Below are 22,094 nucleotides of genomic sequence, written 5' to 3'. Positions count from 1 at the left end.
AATGGATCCCATTTCTTAATGGTGGAAACTTTCAAATGATGGAATCTCTAGGCTGGAACTTGCTTCCCTCTGCTTTGGTAGGGTTCAAATTCAGACCTTTTCAGAGCACACTGCAACAGTTTTCTGTATTTAGTCAAGTTTTCTCAAAGGAGCAGAAGCTAATGAAGATTGGGAACTTGAGGAAAATTGTTACTTTTCACATTATATAAACAACTGTTTACAAATGTACAGTTGTGTACATATGCCAGAATGTGCTTTTAGGAAGGACTTTTCCTCAAACTGGAAAAAGAAGTCAGAACAAGAAAAATGATTTCCTTACAAAACCCACATACATCTCAGTAAAAGCATGCTGCTCCTCTTCAAATCATAGCTGCCATGTGATGGAGCTGAACAGAACTGAGAGCTACACTTTTCACTGCCTTTATTAGTGCAGATGCCTAACAGTCCAGCCAAACTGCAAGAGGGTTCGAGCTTACTGTATGAAATGTTTTTAAAACAGAGACAATTGAGTGATTCCCTGAAATTCCCCATCCATAGCCATCACACCACAGCCATGACCAATGATAAAACACAGTATGTTAGTATTAGCTGTTAGTATCTCAACAAGTTCAAGAACCCATAACATAAAAATGTCTCAGGCTCATCACTGAACATAACGGCAGTTAAGGGACTCCTTCCTTTCGCCTCATGCTGCCTGGACCTATCATTTTCTTTCCTCCTTTTTTTTTTTGTGGTGTGTGTTTGACTAATGATCATGTGTTCTGAAATACCCTTTTCTGGCCTCAAGCCCTTGTCAAAATCTGCTTTGCAGTTTCTGATGCCAATCAGACGCTTTGACTCCAGGAAGCTAATGAGCTTTTAGCTTTCCCCCAGCTCAGTAGTAACAACCTGTCTGCAGAGAAGTGCTCACTGCAAAAGGAATCATGCAATAGTCTTCAGCTCCAGACACCATTTAATTTATTAAAAACATTCTGATGTTATTCAGAACTGTTTAGTTGTTGAACAGCTTTATAAGCTTAAGGTTATAAAACCCCAGCAAGTAGGCAAGCATGGAAGAAAGATCACAAAAGACAGCTGGAAAGCACCAAAGGAAAAAAAGCAACAATGGCTGTGGTTATTTAGTTGAAATATCTGCTCACCCACAGACATAAAGTAGTGAAGTATGCAAGAAAGGTGGAAAAAGCACAGAAAGCCCTTTTTTGCCTCTGCAGACCTCTTAAGCATCTTTTTCCTATCTCCAAGAGAGACTGCATGGAATGCACTAGATCATGAGGCTGGGGATGGTCCAACTAGGTGCCTCCCCTGCTATGTGATTTGCATTGGATTGGAAATCAAAGCCCCTTTGTGGCTGCAGAGTGGAGGAAAAGACACTGCACTGCAATGCAAAGCAGTAAGATCCAGTGGCAAGGAAGAATGAGCTGTCAAACTGGAGAGCTCTGTTCTTCCCTGTGTGCCATGCAGAGAGGTGATACAGCACAGCTGGAAGCTAGGGAAAGGCAGCAGTCAGCTCTTTGGGCAGCCTGCTGATGTAAGAGAGGTGATGGCAGGGAGCAGAGAGTGCTCTGCCTGGATGCAGCAAAGCACAGGATCGTGTTGTTGCAGAAACTGACAGCTGTGCTCCTGCAGGCCTCCATGACCGCCAACTCCCGCTAGCAGGCCTGTGGCAGGTCAGGGTGTGGGGCAGCCCAGAGTATGCAGGGCAATCGGGTCTTCTCTGCCTTTAATCCTCTATCCACGGTGGAGAGAATCTTGATCAGCAAGGCAAAAACAAATCCTGCATCACCATGGAATTTACAGAAATGAGACTGCTTTGTCAGATATGGGACTAGAGGGGTTTCCGCTGACTGCACTTCAAAACACCGCCCTGCTGCCAAGGGACTTCCTGCTCTGCTCTGAAAGCCTGCGTGCTGCTGACAAGTGCCTGCATCCATCAGCAATGGCTGCTGCTTCAGAGCTGTGACAGACAGGGACGGACAGACGGTTTTTCCACTCGGGCTGGCACCTGTCAGGTTCTTCCCTTTACTGCCCCAGCTTCATCTTCAGTGTCAAGGGAAACAAAAATCAAAGAAAATAGATACATATTTCAGAGCTCACACACTGAACCATGCTTAGAAGGCAAGTTGAAAGCTTTTCTTCTGGGTTACTCACGCTTCACTGAGTCTACTTCTACTTTCATCATGATTTTATATAAAGATCTCATAAATGGTCATAAGCCATTACACAAGTATTTGGTTATTCTTATTAGCTCAGTCGCTTGCTAGAGGCCTGTCTGCTTAAGGCAGTGAGGAGCAGCAGAACTGTCTGGCTTGACTTATTAGAATAAGAAAGGAGAATTAGGTCTTTTATCCAGTGTATCTACCCTCACAGAAATACCAACTCCTTCAAAATACTTTCCAGTAAGACGACAAAATTTGGATATAAACAGCTAACCTTCCTTGGGAAAGGTTAACAGTATCCAAGCCGGGAAGAAGCAAGGAGACCCAATCTCAGCCAAGAGAAATGAAATGTCAGTGATACTTCATCATCAGAACTGATACTGGAAGCCCATTTAGTTCATTACAGGCAGAGTTCTACAATCTTGTCTTCATAAGCACGTTAAAGGCAAGTACCATATGGAAAAACATACTCATATAATTAAATAATTTACTATATGCAAACACAGACACATCCTCCAATCCTGCTTGTGCTCTGAAATTGCCAATTAGTTCCCACTGCAGCTTCCAAAGCCAAAAATGTGTTTCCCTTTCTCTCTCCATTTCATGAAAGCTGCCACATGCACCCAAAGGAAACCCAGTGCCTCCACTAATCTGTCTCAATTACAGTCACTCTGCTGCTGTCAGGCAATTTAAACATCTCCCAAGCATCCAAGGAGAAGAATTTTACTTCTTCAGTGTAAACTAAATGCCAGGCCAGAATGAAGCAGCATAAACAAAAGGTATTTTTTCAAATTCTCTAACAAAAAACTGACCCTGCAGCCCAAGTTTTCAAGGTACAGTACATGGGTAGTTCGTTCTTATGGATTTGGGCATAAAATGGAAGCCTTAATGTCTTCAAGAACAGAGATTCTCCAACAATCCAACAATCCTCAAAGCACCTTGTCCATTTCCAGTCTGGGGTTACAGAAGGTGAATTGCAACAGTAGATGCTGCTCCTCCCTCACCTGAGCTGGGATGCACAACACCAAGCTGTGGAATGAGGGGATACTCTCCTCCCTTCAGCCAAACACTCTGGCTTTGTAGAAAATCACGAAAGTTGCTATTAAATGTAAATATGTCCAAGGCATTGAATATCTGATAATCCTTGGCAGAGCTGACAATAACAGTTTTGCCCCTAAAATTATAGGTTTCCTGGAGACACAGATCTTGCTGTCAAACTTGAATTTGGACAGAAGTGTGAGATAAATGTTATGAACATTGGACCAAATACCTCTACAAAACCTTAGCTGTCCAAGCACATACACATTTTTATAACCACAGATCAATTCACCTGTAAGTAAAAAGAAAGAAAAAAAAAAAGGATCTGGGCCCCCAGCTCATAGCAATGAAAGTGATTCTTATTTGAAAGAGTGGAAGCACAGATATTTGTCAAGAGACAAAGGAGGAATGTTACACAACATCCAACTGCAGCCTGTCCCCATTTTTGCTATCCTACAGGAATGGCCCACAAAAAGAAAATAATAGGAGAAATTGCATAGCAAAGTGAAAACATACACTACCTCTGAACAACTAAAACAGCTTCCTTGAAACCACTTAATCACTGTTAAAATAATGAAAAGATTCCTAACCAGGACCAAGTTGTTTAGGGTAGTTTTCAAATCCAACACAGATTTCTTATGTCAGTAAGACAAGAAACATTTCATGTTATTGTAGACTTACAGTTAAACAGTTAAAAACTGTAAACTTACAGTTTTTCACATCTCTGAAAATTCAGAGTTGAAAGAAACTGAGAGACTGAAATATAAACACACTCCTTCCTACTGCACACAGATCAACATTCACACTGATCATCTGAAAATGCAGGTGTCAGTAATCAAGCTCTGCATAGGTTTAGAGCAAATAACAACTGGATTGACATTGCTTTCCTGACCATGGAGAGGTAAGATCTCCCCCCCACTCCTGCATGGCTGACAGGTAAATTTAACTGTCCATTGTACAATGTAAAACGCCTGCCTCCCAGGTCAAGGTCATTTTTCTTCATTCCTCAGCTAGATGTATTTGGCACATTAAGTCACATCATTCCCCTGTCAGAGTGGAGATGGGAGAGCTTTTAAGCCTGCACACAGCACTCGGGGTTATGGAAATAAATATGGTTTTGTAGCACAGCTCTCACATTCAAGATCTCTAAGTGGTTTATAAAGTAATGAGTCAGATAACATGACTGCAGCAGCTGTGTAGGTAAACGTGCTGGAAATTAATGTTGAGAAAAGAGATTTTTTAACTTTTTGAGTTTCTTTATTTGCCTTTCTCCAAAACACATCTGCAGCTTCAGCACCAGTAATTTCTGCAATTTAGAATGCACAACAGAGTGCACAACATTCTAGTTTATTTTAATCTTGAGATTAACTCCATAATTAATGCTCTCCATTAACTCTAATAAATACTGTTCAAGTACAGGAGGAGTAATAATGGACACTTCATGTATTTCTCCTATATCAGCTGCATTATAAGGAATCCATTCTACAATTCTAGAAGGGCCTTGCTGGATGTCTAGTACCTCAATCTGCAGTTAGTTCAGAATTACTTAAATATTTCATTTTTGTTGGGCAGATGACTCTTCCCAGCTGAGATGCCTGGCTAGCTGTCCTGGATGAACACATTTTGCAAAAAACCAAAAACCCCTGTCCCTAATAAAAAGAAAATTCTGCTGTTTCTTTGCATGCATGTTTTTCGTCTGTCATTATCATCAGTCACAAAAAGAGTCACAGAGAGCAATTAGGGTGAGAGTGCTGGAGGTCCCCATGGCAGCCTCTTGCTCTACGTGGGCTCAGCACTCGATCTGGTTCAAGTTATTTCCAACTTCGTCCAGCCGGGTCCTGAGACCTGCCAGTGGCAGAGCCCCTCTCAAAGCCTCTCTGCCAACCCGTCCCAATGCTTAACTCTGCATTTTGTGTGCTGGAGTGCTACATTAAATGGCCAGACCATCCAAGACAGATCTTTAAGTAAGATTTGAGAGGTATCAGTCTAACATTGAGTTTAGAAAGCGTCTGAGTCACACAGTCCTCTAAGAAAGCCATTCACATGGCTGTTACTCCTTACAGTACTGCCTTCACAACACTGACACGGAGCTGCAATGACCTCCTTTTACTTACGCACTATTTCTGGAAGTCTGGCAAGGGATTTAAATCCACATTATACAATTTTTCTGCCTCAGCTATTCTGAAACTTCCTGCTGTTCTTTTAACTTGTCAAGTAGCTTCGTCAGCAGAACTTTGCTATGGTACTTTTGATGGACACCAGAAACAACTTAACTTTGTGCAACAAGGTTTTGTGAATGATTTTGACATAAAATCTCATTTCTAAGTTCTGACAAAAGCTGAATTCCTCTTTCTTACTTTTCATAATAAGACTGGATAGCCAATCAGGATAACCTGACTTGCATCCTGCTTCACAGTATAACATCTTACATTCATCTTCTACACTTATGCCAGAAGGGAGAAAAAGTCTGCTTTCGTTGTTGTTCCTTAAGTAAAGCTGAAAAAGTGATATGGCACAAATCTGACACAATAATTTGGGATGGACAGACAGATGGAGTTTTTCCACTGAAGTGACTGAATCCCAAATCAAAACAGTTCCAGTCATTCGGGATAAGCACTTCCTCACCAACTTCTGCTTTTAACCCTGGCATATTTTCACGGCGTGTTTTCATTTTATAAACAGTCCTTGAGCAGCATCTGCATAATGAGCTGTGCTCTGTTATAACAGACATTCCGTTTCAGAATTTAGAATTAGAATTGCTTGTAGAATAGAAATGTTAAATGAGACACACAGAAACACATGCACAAAAAGGAGGGTTGTGAGGAGAATATTAATGATTGTCAGAAACGGACCAACAGTACAGGAAAGGCTGTGAGCACAAAAAAATTGACTGAAAACTAGCACTTTGCAATATTAACTACTGGAGCATCAGAAATGGTAACCAAGTATAAAGGCACATGCAAGTCCCATCACTGGTTCAAGAGATGAGATCCTGTTAACTTTGAATTGCTTTGAACTGCCATAGCTAAAGTGAACGCTGTAGCTGGGCTATAAAACTTGCCGAGGCATAAAGTTACATACTGGTTTCTGTGTACTTCTATCTTCATTGAGCATCACATATAACGTGGCTGAACTCCTTCATACAAATACACAGTAAGTATAGCACACTGTATGGGAATGGTTGAGTCACAGCCAAACCAGTGATGGAGCACCAGGTAAAGGGGCAGGGCCAGCCCTGGGAGCACAGGTGGAAGCAATTCAGCTGCACCAGAACAGCTGGACCCAGGTTCTGCCCCTCACGTAACTCATGAGAGGACTGGCAGCCACAAGGGAAGCATCTCTACTTGGAGAGCAGTAAGAGTCAGAGACAGTAAGCGATTCCTTTATTGCAGGATTATGACCTCTGCCTTCCTTGGGTGACCCAAAACTGGTTTAAAGCAGCTGTATCTGCTACTGCCTATCCTAACGAGTATAGCAAGAATACTAAGCCGTTTGTAGTGTTGTGCATTTTGAAAGTACTCTCTGCACCATAAAATCCTCATTCCATTCACACAATATCCCAATGGGGTAAAACACTGCCACACACCTTGAACAGAAGTTGTTTTTGTATGATTTTTTTATTGCTGCAGTGCTATTAACAGTTGTGATACCCAATACTTTGGCAGAAGTTGCTGTTTTTACAAGCATATCGTGTATATTCTGCATTGGTTATCACAGCAGCAGCAAAAACACCAGTCATTATCCCACTGAAGGGGTGGAAGTAGCGAGTCTTTGTGAATGAGCTCACTGCAGCCTTGGCATATGAAGGCAATTAACTTGCCTAAGGCCACTCAGCAAGTCAGTAACTGCAATGTGAAAATGAGACTTTCTTGCTTCCAGCTCTGTCTTTCGCTGAAACCCCAAACAACTCTACCTCCTCAGTAGCTGCCATCATTACTATCTGCTTCAGTGGAGTTCCTGCTGTTTAGTTTTTTGCAGGTTATTTTATTACGCAAGTACATAAAGTGTTCTAGTTGAAGATGTTGGGACACATGCATGGTAAGTCTCACATTCAGTGCCTTTATAACTTGGCCACAAATTTGCAACAGACAGAAAGAGAATTTACCATCTGAGATTCTTGTCTTTTGAAGATACAGCTAGTTATTATAATAGATCTATAATCCTGAATGTCAGCCTTAGGCAAGAAAGATCTGGAAACTGACTGTAAGAGTAATTTTATAGTCCTAAAGGACTAAAGATGGAAAGGAAGAATCTTGTCTCTGACTGCTAGCTTTTTGCCCCTGCACATACTGTGGAAGTCTGAACATTCAATAATAATGAAGGATAAAGAACAGGGATAGTTCTGTGTGTTCATCCCTTATTTCCAGAATAACCACGTACTCTCTAGCTGAGTCAGTTTCTCCTCATTTAGAAGGATGATGAAGGGTTGGGAAGGGCAGGTCATGTATGGAAATTTTCCTATCCAAGATAACTGTTCTCTGACTCAAAGACTTAGAAGACAGATGAGAGTTCTTTCAACTGCTTTGCAAATTATGAAAGAACACATGGGACCAAGAAGAACACTCAGTATCACAGAATTGTAGAATCACAGAATTGTAGGGGTTGGAAGGGACCTCCAGAGATCATCGAGTCCAACCCCCAAGTATAGGACAGGTATAAGAGATACTAATAATTCTGATAGGAATTCTCAACACCGTGCATGAAATACTTAAAAACATATTAATACAAGAGCACATTACCTGCTCCCACAGAGATGTTCTCAGTCCCTTGCTCTCCACTAGCACACACAGCAGGGGTGTGGATGGTGCCGTTTATCCATCAATCCTACTCACTCAATTCTGACAATCACAATTAATGACTGAAGTGCTGGAGTCAACTTGTAAAGTTTTAAAGAAAACAAATAAAAATGGCAGTGAAACCGAAAACAGGAGCTAATCTTAATTACAAACGTGAAGTCAAAAGCTTCAGTGAAGTCACTCTCCCACTACAGTGTTGCCTTTAGTTGAAGACAAATTGCTAGCGTTTTTGTAATCTACTAAGTTAAAGTCATTATGCTGACAGTGCCAGGAAGTCTCATTTCCTGGAGCAGTAACACAAAGATTTATAAGTGAATTTAAACGCTCACCTTCTGGAACAGGAAATCTATCATCTGCATTGGGCTACATGAAAAGTGACTGAGTATTTGAGATAACAGAGAAAGAAGAAATTCACCTCTCTCCTCTGTTTACATCCCCAAAATGCAAGTGAGTTGAAATAATCAAAATGGAAAGGAAAAATTAATGAACAATATAGAAACTGATTTAAAGGAGAGAACGAGTTAGTTTGCCCACTGGCTGAAAATGTACCTGAACATCCATCCTCACGGCTGAAAATTTTCAACTCCTGAATGAGATGAAATGAAACCAGAGCTGAAGTTCAACACTCAAAGCATCTTAGAGTATCCTCTTTTATGCCATTAGATGTCTGCATGCATACACAAGAAGTCAAGGGATTTGTCTAACCCAAATACCAGCCTTGGACTTAATTAGGAATAACTGACCAATTACACACGAAAAGCAGTTTTGCCCTTCTGGACTTTCTCTTTCCCATTGTAGCACCGATGAACAGAGATGAACAATCCAGCACCTTCCTATCAGGAAGATTAAACATTACAACCTTGCCAACACCTTCAGAGGGCTGACACACACCAATGCTGATTCTTATCTCTTAATCTGCCATTTGAGGCACTGCTTTCCACTGCACAGGTATGATTAATCCTTGTCCTTCTCCTACTGCACGGGCCTCCTGTCGCTGCTCTTGCTCAGAAATAAGGATGCTGCTAACAAAGCCAAGGAATTGTACTATGCTACATATTTAATGTGCACATCAACATTCACACCAAGGTAGTGCAGAAAAACAGGCTGCAGAGGAGAGAGCCAACACCACCGTCAGCGACCTACTTTATACGGGGAAAGGGATTTCAGCAAGGCTGCTGCTTCTCACAGAAGAAGGAATTTCTGAAAGTGCTAAATATAGTGAGGTCCCAATGACAGCATTCATAATTTCTTCTTAGTGCTGTTTCCTTCTCATACGGCCCTCTGCAAGCTCTTATCATTTCCCCAAAAGTTATCCTTTCTCCCTGTTGAAAATATGCTCCTTTCAACAAAGTGGAATCATGATGCTTCTCTTCCACAGTCCTTCCTCACGAGGACAGCAGTACTCTGGATGCTGCCAGAGCATGTACACATATCTTTGTTTTTCAATATCAGATGAGACAGCTTCTGAAAGCACTGCAAGATCTCTCATCTGACATCATCCAGTTTGCTACAGATGATAACCCTGAACTGGAAGCATTCCCCAGCAGAATGCCTAGCACGTGAAATTATAAAGGCACAGAAATGGTTTCAGGGCTGCTCAAATGCTATGTTGCAGCAAAATCCAGTGTTCATAAATACAAAACAAAACAACTAGAGCAATGAGAAGAAAAGAAGACTTCAGAGCATCCATTTGAAAAAAAAAAATCTCCTTTTATTCATCCCTTACTCTCCAAAGAAAACAAATAATGGGAGAAAAATTGCTGGAATTTCAACCAGGTAACAACCCCACACTGCCTTTGTTCCGTTCAGGATGTGAACGTGCTCACAAGCCATTTTGAACAGAGACTGAAAAAGCCTCAGCCACCGAAACAGACACCGACACACCCTCCCCATTCCTCTCCAACTAGAAGCTACTGAAGTTTCTGCTTTTTCACATTCAGTTATGTGACAGCATCGCCGTTCGGCTTGGTTTCCATGACAGTTTTTGTAATTCTGAGAGTAAAGAAAATTTTCAAAGATGATACTTTCTATCGAGACTGAGCTAGTTGATAAGCAGAGTATCAATTAAGCTCAGTGATCACGTCTAAGATTATTTCAGAAAGAAATCATGTTGGTGCTTCTCCAAAGCCACTCTTAAGCCCAACAAGGAAGGAAAGCACCACTGATGATGACTCAGGACTGCATGAAACTTGCAACACTGCATCCCAACATTTAGTCGGCTACTCCCATGTTCAGCTGCTGCACTGCATGGAAAAAAAACCTACTACCACAGTTTCACTTGCCTAGAAAGATTCTAGTTGAAAAGTCACTTTAATATGACTTTAATAATACATGAAAGAGATTAATCTATAATTGTTGATTTTTGAAATAGCACTTAACTGTGTCACTCAAACAGAGTGCCTTTGATCATTAAAATTTGCATGGCTTTCCAGTCTCAGTTACAAGGATCTGCCTCAGCTGAGAGCGGATCTCATCAGAGCCAATTATCCTCTATGGCACAGATCTGACCTAGGCTCTTAAGGGTTTTAAGACTGCAATTTTATTCGTCTCACTGAACAACTCAAAGTCCTAGAGATCTTTTTATGACCTTTAATATTCAGGAACTCTCACTTTAACTAAACGTCCTAAAGGAAACTACTGATTAAAAAAAAAGGGCACAAAAAAGTGTCCTTGCATTCCCCCACCCCTTGGAATACACAAACGTGCAGATCCCACACCAACGGCTTCTTAAAAAACACCATGGAATCAATCAATGTAGTGAGAGATGTCATCAGATTATAATCTATTCCATTTAAACGAGAGCATCTCAGAATTGTCAAAAATTATCTATTCAAGTGCATGACTTCTAGATACCGAATATAATGAGCTGTGTAAGCTCAGACAGATGTAGCTCCCATTAAATATGCCTCACCTCTACCATTAGAAAAAGGCATATCAAAGAGTTTAATCTTAAAGAAAGCTATGCAAAATACATTTCTTTGTAGAAAATCTGGATCTTTTTTTTTTTTCCTAAACTTTACTGGCACCCTCATTCTTTTCTAAGTATGATTGGAATGTTAGAGTTGAAGCCCTTGCTATATTTTGCCTTTTTTTTAAAAAATTTTTTTTAAACATCCTTGCAAAGTCTCCTTGCTCTGCAATGTCAGTGCCCAGTCCTGAACTGATGCCATGAAAGTGAAAGCTGGTTATGAGGTCTGACCAGCAGCTTTCTGTACAGGATGGTATTGCACCTTCTAGAGGGCGCATTACTGTCTTGTGCAATAATGCACCAAGTGAAAACCACAGTTTGGATAACAGCCTAGAAACTGCAACCAGCGTAAAGGGTGCCTGCAATTTCAGTTTTACACTCTGAAGAACATTCAGTTCTTGCTATTTACAGATCACGAAGGTGAGGGTGCTGCAGGAGAGCTCTTCTGCCAGGCCAGGTGAACAGTGTGGCAGCACAGCAGTTGCTACGACTGTAGTTGTATCTGCAGTGATACTGCACACACTTCTAACAAAAACTTGTACAAGTTTCAAAACGCTTTCCAATGCTATAAGAAGTATGAGAAGACCCAAACAATCTCATAGCATTCAACTAAAGACAGCATATTCAGGATGGATGTACAGACTGAAGGAGAACTGCTGGAACCTGAAGCACAATGCTGAAAAACTGAAGAAACACAGATATTCCAGGAATGGGAAAAGATTAGTGGTTAGTGCACTTCATGCTTTCTCGTATTTCCTTACACTCAGTTCAGTGAGGGAATTCACAGTTGGAGTTGTAAAGGAAGCCAGCATGCACTCAACACTTCAGCGAGGCACAATCACCAAACCCTACTCACAGAACACCCTGAGCTGGGAGGGACCCACAGGGGTCAGAGCCCAGACAGCAAACCCAACGTCTGACAGCCCCAGTGCTCCCCCAGCTCTGGCAGCTCAGGGCTGTGCCCACTGCCCTGGGAACCCTGTGCTGGGCCTGACCATCCTCTGAAGAACCTTTCCGTAATTCCCAACCTGAACCTCTCCTGAAATGGAAATCTCACAATAAACTTACGGGCTGAGCTACGAAAAGAATTCTCTACTTTCCAGTACCATGCTGTATTATGGGCGTAATGAAAAATATACCTATTAGAAACCAGCAGATTTTAAGCAATCTTTAGAATTCAAAATACAGCAATTCATTCACAGCCCTTGGATTTAGTGTTACTTCTTCCTTGATTTTTGGTAATCCTTAGCTCAGGCAGGCCTCTACAAGTTTAATACAAAAGCTGCTTGTATCTAGCATTACTAGATAAAAACCAGCACTGACAAATCTATTATTTCAATTAAACAAATACAAAATAAAGATCAATATGATTGATTCATGTCTCAAATCCCTCTAAGAGCCTCCAACTCACATGCTACTTGTTACTTCCAAAAGCACAGACATTAGCATTACCTTTTGCTGTCTCAGACCGCTTGGGCAAATCAAGTGTATCAAAATTCCTGTCCAAATCTCCATTCTTCTTTCCTGTGCAAAAAAGAAAAAAAAAGAAAAAAAAAGAAAAAAAGAAAAAAAAAAAAAAGAGGACAACAGATGGTGAAGACCAATCAAGGAAGTGCAATTTTAGCTATTTATTAGCAAACGAGGGAAACAATTTCATACTTTTGCTAAGAGAATTCTAAACATACATTACATAAACTTTAACTTAAACAGTTCTACACAGAAAAGTGGAACAGCACCTTGACTTCACTTTTAGGCTATGGATTCAATTTAACGTATGCAGCTGGGGAGAGAAGTGTTAATTTTCTCTTCCTCCACCGCAGACATTCCGGCTTGGGTAAGCACACCCAAACCCTATGGGATAACCAAGCATTGCCACTGGGAGTCCTGGAACAGAGATACGAGATTCTGAAGGAAGTGCAGGAATCTACATAGCTTGGGAGGGCAGCACTACACAGTTCAGCCTTCCCTAATTACTTCAGGGGGAAAATCTTGTTATCTAGTCCCTCTCCCTCAAGAACAGCAGAAGAAATTGCAACAGAGAATGATGCGATGAATTCGCACTCAGTTCAGCTGCTCTTGAACACAGACCCTACCAGACTGCTCAGGGAGGTCTGCAGGAAGAGCTGAAAGCTGCCCAAGTCAGGATGCTTAACAGCAAACAGGCAGAAAATACTGAAAAATATAACATGGAGACTGGTCTGGCTCTGGACTGGAACAGGTCAGAGAACAGGAGAGGCCAATCCCTGTCCTGTCATAGCAGGAAGATGAATCCCATGAGCCATTCTATCTTCTTGATGAAAAATAAACGTGTGCAGTACAGAAGAGAAACAGTGCTTTTGAATACCAATAAGAACATTTAGAAACACCAGGAAGAGAAAAGAAAAGAGCCCTCAGGATAGCATTACATCCCCACTGTTTCTTTGTAAATACTACTTTTTTTTTAATTTTTTTAATTTTGAATCTTCAGCACAGAATATCAGCCAACTTTCAGTGCTGTACAAAACCAAACACACATCTGCAAGTTCTGTTCATCTGAAGCCATTTGATTAAAGTATGGCAAAGCCCCAAAGCCCATCTTTCTGAACTGCCAAAAAATCATGGGACCATACAGCATGCCAGTGCTCTGAAAGGCACCTTTCCTAAAGGGAAGGACAGGACGCAGCTGTAACTCTGCAGACCTCCATCTAGTTTCTGTTCCATGAAAGAACTTGAAGCATGTTGCTTGGTGAACTAAATACCAGAAAGAAAAAATGAACAGTAAAGGACACTACATTTCATAATGACAGCTGAACACTGTTAGTGCTTGCAAACCTTTGCAGACTGTCCAAGCAGAGGGACTGAAGAGGACATTAGTCATTGTTTAGGAAATATTACAAACTTGGGACAGACCAAGAAATGGGACTCCACTGTAACTACAAGCATGACTAACTCCTTTCACACATCCCCAATTTCATGTCTCTGGCATTAGCTAATTTAAAAAACCTATGAATAATTGCAGCAAGAGCCAGACTTCACTCAACACAACCACTTATTTCAGAAGTTCTCTATGTAAAGACAGGAGATTCTATTAGCCCTGCAGAACTGACATGGCTCAGTAAGAAGCAGGATCCCTCCAGCCTGGTGCCACCAGTTAAAGACATTGTCCAGGAGAGCAGTGTAGGCTGCTGCATCTTTTCAGCTGGTAGTGCAGAAGCAGCTGTTTACTAAGCCATTTTTCCACTGTGCATTCTCTCATCTTCAGTGGTAGTCTCAATTTCTGGACCACACCGAATGTACTGCTCACCTTTTAGGAAGCCTTTACTGGTTTGTCTCTCAGAGGAACTAAACCAGCCCTCAGACAAAACCACGTCTCTTTAGAACAGAAGCTGCCAGCAGTTTACTACTGGAAGAAATTCAGGAGACAGAGCTCTGACCAATGGGATCTCTGCTTTACCAACTGCTTGTTTAATCCAATTCAGCAAGGGCCAGGTTCAGAAATTCCCAAAGCACCTCCATTATCTGGGGCTTTCCTATAGGGAGCGGATGAGGAACACGAGGACTAAGCTGTAAAATGACTCCAAAAGAAATCCATCCGGAAGGCAAACATGGTGCAGCTGCTCCTGTTCCCATCTGATTTCCAAGAGACCCACAGTATTGATTTGGATTTCCTAACAAGGTGACAGCATTCAGCAATTTCAAGAGCCTATCAATTACAGACCTCTCAGCCTCACCTAGCCTGAATGACATCATGAGAAAGCAGCTTCACTGACAGCCACTGCAGCTCTGAATATCACTCAAGCCTGCCAGCATTGTTAGCACACAGGGATGTTTAAAAGATCATGCTAGCAGTTTAAGGCACGTGGTTTGGACATCTCAATTTTTTCCCTTCTATACATCTCCTTCCTCCCCAAGTTTTACAGCTCTAAGAACAGGAGAGAAAAGATTATGCTGCTGGATCAAAAGCACAGCTCCAGACTTGGCCAAGAGACAGACAGCTTTGAATGTGCCTGCTGACAGGTCTGTTTTATGAGACCTGGCTGAAGGAATTGGCACAGCAATCTGCTTTGGGAAAACAGCCTGACATGAGACTTGATTGTACAAGAAGCAATTTACAGTCTCTGAAACAGTAGGATTAAAATTCTTTCCCTCTCCCCCCACTACTTTTATGTAAAAAACAACTAAAACATGACCTTTGGCATCCTCACTGTCAGAAGCTTAATAAGGACTGTGAGATATAACCCAGTGTTATTAACCAATAGTGCTGTTTATCATCTTCCTCAAATATCATTTTGTTTCCTTGGATAATCGATACAGCTATTCACAGCTAGACCACTCTTGCTGAAAGATTAATTCCCAAACACTTCGAGTTAAGAAAAAAAAAAAAAATAGTGCAGAGATTCTTCATGACACACCAGAACAGCCAGTGCTGTGCTCCTAAGTTTTGTTCATATGCTCCATCGCCGCCCAGTTCAGCGGGTGATGCAAGGCCAGGGCTGCGCTCTGCCCCTCTGCAGGTCCCCCCCAGAGGCCTCCAGTCACAGTCTGTGAGCAGCATCCCCCAAAATGCTCACAAGCACAGTCTGTTCCGTAGAGCAATTTTTTCAACAGTTTAATTTTGACTCAACTCTTTGAACACAGTGAGCTGAAGCAAGTGTCACAAACTGACAAAGAGCCAGTCTTTACCCCTCAGTGTCAGTGGAAATCTCCAGGATACTGCACAGCAAACCGAACTCCCAGCTGAGGAGTAAGGGAGGTAAACTTTAGCCTCAGTCGTACATTTCCAATGGCAATTCCACCTGCTGTGCTGGGATGAGAAGCTGAAGGGTGCAGCTCCCCAGCAGCTTACTGCAGGTATCTTCAATCTAGCTAGCCTGAATGTCAGTAACAAAGATGCAGAAGGCTGGGCCGCATTCCCAAGCTGACAAAACGACCTTTATGAGTACAATTCCAAGCTGCTGAGTCTTTACACTTATTGCTACCCAGGTGAGTTAGCAAAACTAAACTTTGACATGATAGACTTAGCAAGGCAACTTGCACACTTACCTGTGCCCTCCCTAAAAGGGATTGTTAGGCTGGTTGCAAATCAATTATGCCAGGACTGAATAAAAATGTGCCATTTCTGCTTTTAGCGTGAGAAGAACAAACTGAAAATGCTCTCTCAATTACACAGCAGATTTCCATGCCTGCTGAAATGAACAGGAGGAAGCAGAGCATGGAGGAGCAGAGAAGGTGAATGAACAAGACCTTAATCTCAGCTCTTTGCCTTGCATGTAGAAGCTGAACAATGTAGATTATGGTGATGATGGAAAGAAAGTATTGCAGAGACTCACCTTGATTGAACCACTCCTCTAATTACCAGAAAAGCAGCAAAAGAAAAACAAGAATTTACAGGAAGGAAGAAAACATAAAGGAACAGTCACAAAGAGGCAGAATTTTACAAAATAGGTTAAAACCTGAGGCTTACAAGAAAATTATCAACTTTCATTGATTAAAAACAAAACAAGAACAAACTCACCAAAACAAACAGACAAACAAAAAGAATCGGATATTCCACTCTCTTTCTTTTGTTCCTGCTGAGAAAAATCTTTCCCTGCAGGTCTTCCTTCCCCCGCCCCTCCTCATTCCATGGAAAGGGCTCAGAGCTCCGCGGGGACGGGAGGCTGCCAGCCCCTCACAGATGGGTTTGAAATGCTATGATCGATGATCATGAGCTGAATTAAAGCAAATATGGAAACGCTGCAAGATTAAGTGAGCAAAAGAGGGAGGGAATTGAAGCGACCTATTTTCCAGCCCTCGGCCGACACAATTAAGACAGTTTCAGCCTAGGTATTCACATCAATTTAACAGTGGGAAAAGGGATTTTCTATTTCTGACTTTGAAGGCACATTTACACACATGGCCAAGCCCAAGCTGTCCCTGAGCACCACCAGCACCGCTTGCTGCAGTCTGTGGGCTCGTCCTTGTGCCACGTGGTTTTGAGAGCAATTAATCCAAAAGGACCCAGTCAGGCTTTGTGGCTGACGGACAGGAGCTGCCCAGGCGTACCAGCGCAGAACCGGGCCGCGCAGGCAGCAGGCAGACACACGGCAAAGGACGGCCAGCCGAGAGCGCTCTGCCTTCACAGCCATCGCAGGATGACGACAGCTCCTCCTCCACAACGCACACACTGTGACACGTCAAAACCTTCCCACCGACTGCTGCTCTCAAGTGGCCAAACAACACGGGAGACAAGAGGCAGGAAAGAGGCTCGAGTCAATGTGCACTCCAGGTTTCTGAAGGATGTCACAGTGAAGTTTGAGTCATTCACGATGAGAACAGGCAGGCTGGGCAGGTTATACTGCCTTTTGTTTCCCCCCAGCCATTACAAGGTCCCCAGCAATTAATTTTTTGTTTTGTTTGTGGTTTTTCTTTGAGCACAGACTCAACTCTGGTGACAGACTGCTCTAGGAACATGCCTTCACTCTGTGGTGACTTTAACACATATGGAAACACAAAACGTTTTAATAACATGTACAGGTCACATCAAAGGAAGCCCCCTGTACAGAACACAGTCCCTCAAGTTCAAACAATTTCACGTATTCCCTTCAGCACCAAAACCTTCCTCAGATCCTGGCCATGAACAGTAAGCCAGGATGCGAGTGCGCACCAATGTGGAGAACGGAGGCCAGACAGGAACATGAGTTCATTACCTCTGAATTCAGCCTACAATAGTCATTTCTCAGAACACCAAAGAAAACACAAGTTTCTTTTGTACCCAAATGCATTGCGCTGTCTCTTTTTAAGAGGAAGATGGAAGCAGGGTTACTGAGACTGTTAATCTTTGCTTGAAATGAAAATCATTTGCAACTTTCATGCCCCAGAGGAAAGAACAGGTCTGAAAGTGACTGACAATTAAAAGCAACAAGATCGTGTCTGCAACTTAAATTACTGAGTGACAGAATTGGGAGGTTCTATCTCCTGGTTGCAGGTGAGAGGACAGCCCTTCAGTTTGTTTTCACGTGGGAGACTGAAGGCATGGAACACAGACAGGACTCCCATGCATGGAGATGGATGCGTGCTGGCCTGGCTTCCAGAGACAGCAGCACATGCTCTGCAGCCAAGCAAGAGTAAGCGTAGATCTGACAGATGCAAGAACACAGCCAAGAAAAGGATAGGAGAGCACAGCCACCATTATCTCGCAGCAGCATATTACAACAGCATGCATCACTCCTATTTAAAGCCAAACAGAAGCGCAGCAGTTGTGGACAAAGATCCCAAACACTGAGCAGTAACACAGCAAGGGAGATGACTGCGTGCCACAACACTACAACACGTACCTCTGCAAACTGCATCACTCTAGCATTACGAAACGGCTTGCAAGAGCAGAACTGAACAGCACAATTTACCCCAAGTACACTTCCAGTTTTCGGTTCTCTGTGAGACATACCTTTAGCTTTCTTTCCACCAAAACAACCAGCATCGTCTTTCTTCTTTTTCTGAGAGCCTCCTGTGCCTGCAGTCTGACCAGCATCAAGTTCTTGATATTTATCAGCTCCAGGGACCTCCTTGTGGACATGATAGGAAAGGTTCCGCATGATGCACACACAATTCTCCACGGACTGCAACAAAAAAATTTACATTAGAAATAAGTATTGTATCCTTCTATCTGCAAACTGTTGTATTACACCACAGTGGAAAGTTTGGAGAAGTTAAAAAAGAAAAAAAAAAAAAAAAAGGCCAGCCACCCCAGGAAAAGAATGGAAGAATGGTATATTAAGCAAATTCAGTAAAAAAACAAAAAAAACCAAAAAAAACCCCAAAACTAATTTCGCATTTTTATCTGCTCAAAACCATTTTTTTTCTTCAAAAGTTAACACTTCATAAATAGTACCCATTCAACACGAAAATTCTCTAATCAAGAAAACCATCTGATCACGCATAAAGAATACAAAGTCACCAGAAGATCAAACACACAGCAGAAAACCATCATTTAAAGTTCTTATTTTAAATCGTCTCTCACTCTTCCAATCTCTACAATCCCCAAGAGACTCTATCTATTAAGTCTCATCTGAGTCAAAATGAAGGCTGTGTGAGGAGTTCAATGAGAACACACATTGCTCTGCAGTAACAGCTGATTCATAACATACAACACGGTCAGTTTTGACACGAACAACGCTCTGTAGGTTGCAATGGAAGCCACCAGGTGGTTACAAAATCCACTTCCAAAATACCTGATTAAGTGACAGGGCTTTAGAATTCCTTTGTGCACACTATCACATGGTAGGAAAAAAAGAAATGATAAAATAAGGAATGAAGTTTTTGGTGTTAAAAAGCAACACTCTGCTCCTTCATAAAGGGTTAAACTGAAGATATTCCTCATGCTTTTAAACATTATTTTAAGCACTACATGATGAAGTGATGATAAAAGCAGATGAATCGACATTTGTACCTACAAAAGAAAAAAAGCCACAAAAAGCACTGCAGGACTAAAGACATATCTTAACATCTTGGCACTACATCATTTTAAGCTGGCATTGAAAAAACTCTTTAAAATGAGAACTAATCCCCTTGCTGATGTTGTGCAAAGCACAATACAACAGGACTCAGTTCAGATTTGGAGAGACTGCACTGAGGAAAGTTGATTAAGTAATGCAGAACAGCATTAATACCATCAGGATAAGAAAGTACTGCTCTCCTCACCCATTTCAGCCACTTGCCTTTGCTCACCTCAACAGCCACACAAGGTAATGCAGCAGCAATGCTGATCCTCTGTCAGTACTATCATGGGTATCATGACAGAGATGAGAGGAAGACAATTACTGTGTTTCAAGAAGCAAGCACAATCCCATTCTAAAACCAGCAAAACAGAAGTCAGATCAAGTGTAACACTTGAGACTAAAGTAACAGAAACACCATTCACATTTTAATACTCAAGCTCACCTTATTGTCTGTATCTTTCTTGCCAACTGCAGACTGTAGGGCATGAAGGAGGGCATCCACCAAGCCATCACACTCTCTTAGTCTTCTGCGTGCTTCTGCTCCATCTGAACTTACATTCCTAACAAAAGAGATTTAAAAGAAATTTTAGCCCACTGGCCTTCAACCACAAGGCTGAAGGTGTGTCAATTTACATTGCAATCATTAACAATCATTAGCTCGGATCAACAATTTGGGGGTAAGCCTCTTTGTTAACTTGAAGGAAATTGAACTAAATTCTCCTGGTTTGTAAGGTCTTGATTCTCCCAGCACAAAGTGGAAAAGCATTTAAAGAAATGAAAGCTATTTTCTATTTACAGTACCTGATGCATGACTGCTGCACAGGCAAACTTATTATAGTTTACATACGTAACTCATTATGGTTTACATATGTTGTACATAAATGCATTCCACCTAACAGAATCAACTTTACAATTTCTTTCAAGGTCGGTTCATCCACCAGTGAAGAAAACTTCAGGTCACACGATCTAAAATTACTCTTTTCATGCATTACAGCAGACACCACTTGTACAAGTTTTCTGCAGGCTGGCGCCGATTTTCAGCACGAGCACAAAACAAGTGTTACTGCCAGAAAATGCTAATCCTCAGCATAGCAGGTCTCAGCATGAAGTGGTCTGCAAAGCTACTTGCTCTGAAGCTGAAGACAGCTCAGCAGCAGAGTACTCTTGGCCACAGAAACTGAAAAATACTTTTTGATTTCATGAAAAAGAATTGAAAACAGGCATACAAAAAACTAGACTATATTTAACTTTGCAGGGTCACTCCAAAAGTAATGCCTCCTATTCAATTCCATGGAAATTACAACAGATAGTGCAGATAACACAACTTAATAGAGAAAATGCTCAGCTGCAACACACAGTCACCACCCCCAGCTGTCACCACCCTCACTGAGCTCACAGCCACTGCTTGGCCTCCATCACCATTCAGCAAGCATCAATGAATGCCAATAGGTGCAGTTCTTTCCACATGGAGCACCCAGTGACACACCTGTGCTCCACACACACTCCCATGTCAGATGCCATTCTGTCAGAGTGCCGCCCTGCTGCCATCTGTCACACAGCAACCAAACATAGCGGGATGTTGGTGGGAAGCTTCAACCTCTGCTGCCATGCCACCAGCAGCTGCCTCTGATGTCATTGCCAGCATAATGAAACAGGAGGCATTACTTTTGGAGCAGCCCTCGTATGATCAATCTATCATGACCCAATTTTTGGGAGGGAACGAAGTGACAATACAATTCTCAAGTGCATCCATCAACAAGCCTACATGTAAGTTTTCTCCCACCTGAAACACTCTCATTTCAACAGCACAGTTAACACTTCAGCTTTCAGGGTCTTTGAATTCCACAGACTCACATAAGGTCACCTTTTGAAAGCTCAGAATACAGCCATTAACTTCTGCTACCAGGACAGCACGGCCAATTTTTCTTTCTCACTGACTGCAGGGACTGCCAACCTCAAAGTAATTAACAGCTCCGTCATAGTCTGTACTCTCAGCACCCAGACAGGCTGCCATGCTAATTGCATGACTGCAGAAAAAACATTTTCTCAGAGACCTCTCAAAGCCCAAAGACACTCAACATGAGCTAGCTGCTGTTACAGTGCATACACTTGTAATTAAAAAGACATAAGAAACTACAGATAAACGAGTCCTTTCCTCAGCATCCTGCACAGTCTCACCTCCAGCAATGGCTGACACAGGGCACAGTAGCAGCTATTCAAGTAGGATTCCATAGGATATTTAGAAGAGAGAACATGTGCTGTTTCTTCATCTCCAGCTGTACTCCTTAGTATTAAAAGCCTAAATGTGCATTGTTATACACTGCCTTTATCAAATTGAAAGTAGAATTCAAATTCTCAGTGATACCTTTCTGGTACCATACTAATAAACGACAGATGCTCCACCTATAAGCACATTTATCAGAAGCAGAACGTTACTTACTGCACTTGAGAGTAACAGAAATGCACTAAAAATGGTCCATCCAGCTCTGCATTACATTTCCTATTCCCTCATTAATTCTTAGAAATAGCAAGCTAAAATACATGAGGAATGCCTGCAGACGTTGCAAAATAAATAACTCAGATCTTTCAGAAAATATTCCTGAACGCCTTTCTTGCCCCCGTGGCTCATTCATGAAACTTTCTATGGTTCATTTGTGCCACTGCACTTGTAAATAACAAT

At 41.9% G+C, this 22,094-nt stretch overlaps 1 protein-coding gene across 10 annotated transcripts in view; it reads right to left on the bottom strand.

Annotated features, from left to right (window-relative positions):
- The window catches only part of ARVCF (ARVCF delta catenin family member), a 201,410-nt gene that overhangs the window by 13,327 nt on the left and 165,989 nt on the right, over positions 1-22,094 (bottom strand). For all 10 annotated transcript variants that reach the window (XM_042828541.1, XM_042828542.1, XM_042828545.1 and 7 more), the window contains 3 exons: positions 19,857-19,974; positions 18,364-18,535; positions 12,411-12,482 (listed from right to left, as the gene is read on the bottom strand). In XM_042828541.1, coding sequence (XP_042684475.1) covers positions 12,411-12,482; positions 18,364-18,535; positions 19,857-19,974 — 362 coding nt within the window. The remainder of the gene's footprint in view (positions 1-12,410; positions 12,483-18,363; positions 18,536-19,856; positions 19,975-22,094) is intronic.

The sequence above is a fragment of the Centrocercus urophasianus genome, unplaced genomic scaffold (assembly GCF_019232065.1).
Source record: "Centrocercus urophasianus isolate 14NV4802_14NV808 unplaced genomic scaffold, USGS_Curo_1.0 seq_30, whole genome shotgun sequence".
In the NCBI taxonomy this organism is placed as follows: domain Eukaryota; kingdom Metazoa; phylum Chordata; class Aves; order Galliformes; family Phasianidae; genus Centrocercus; species Centrocercus urophasianus.
Note: the sequence above shows the minus strand (reverse complement) of the source record. Positions and strands in the feature narration are given on the sequence as shown.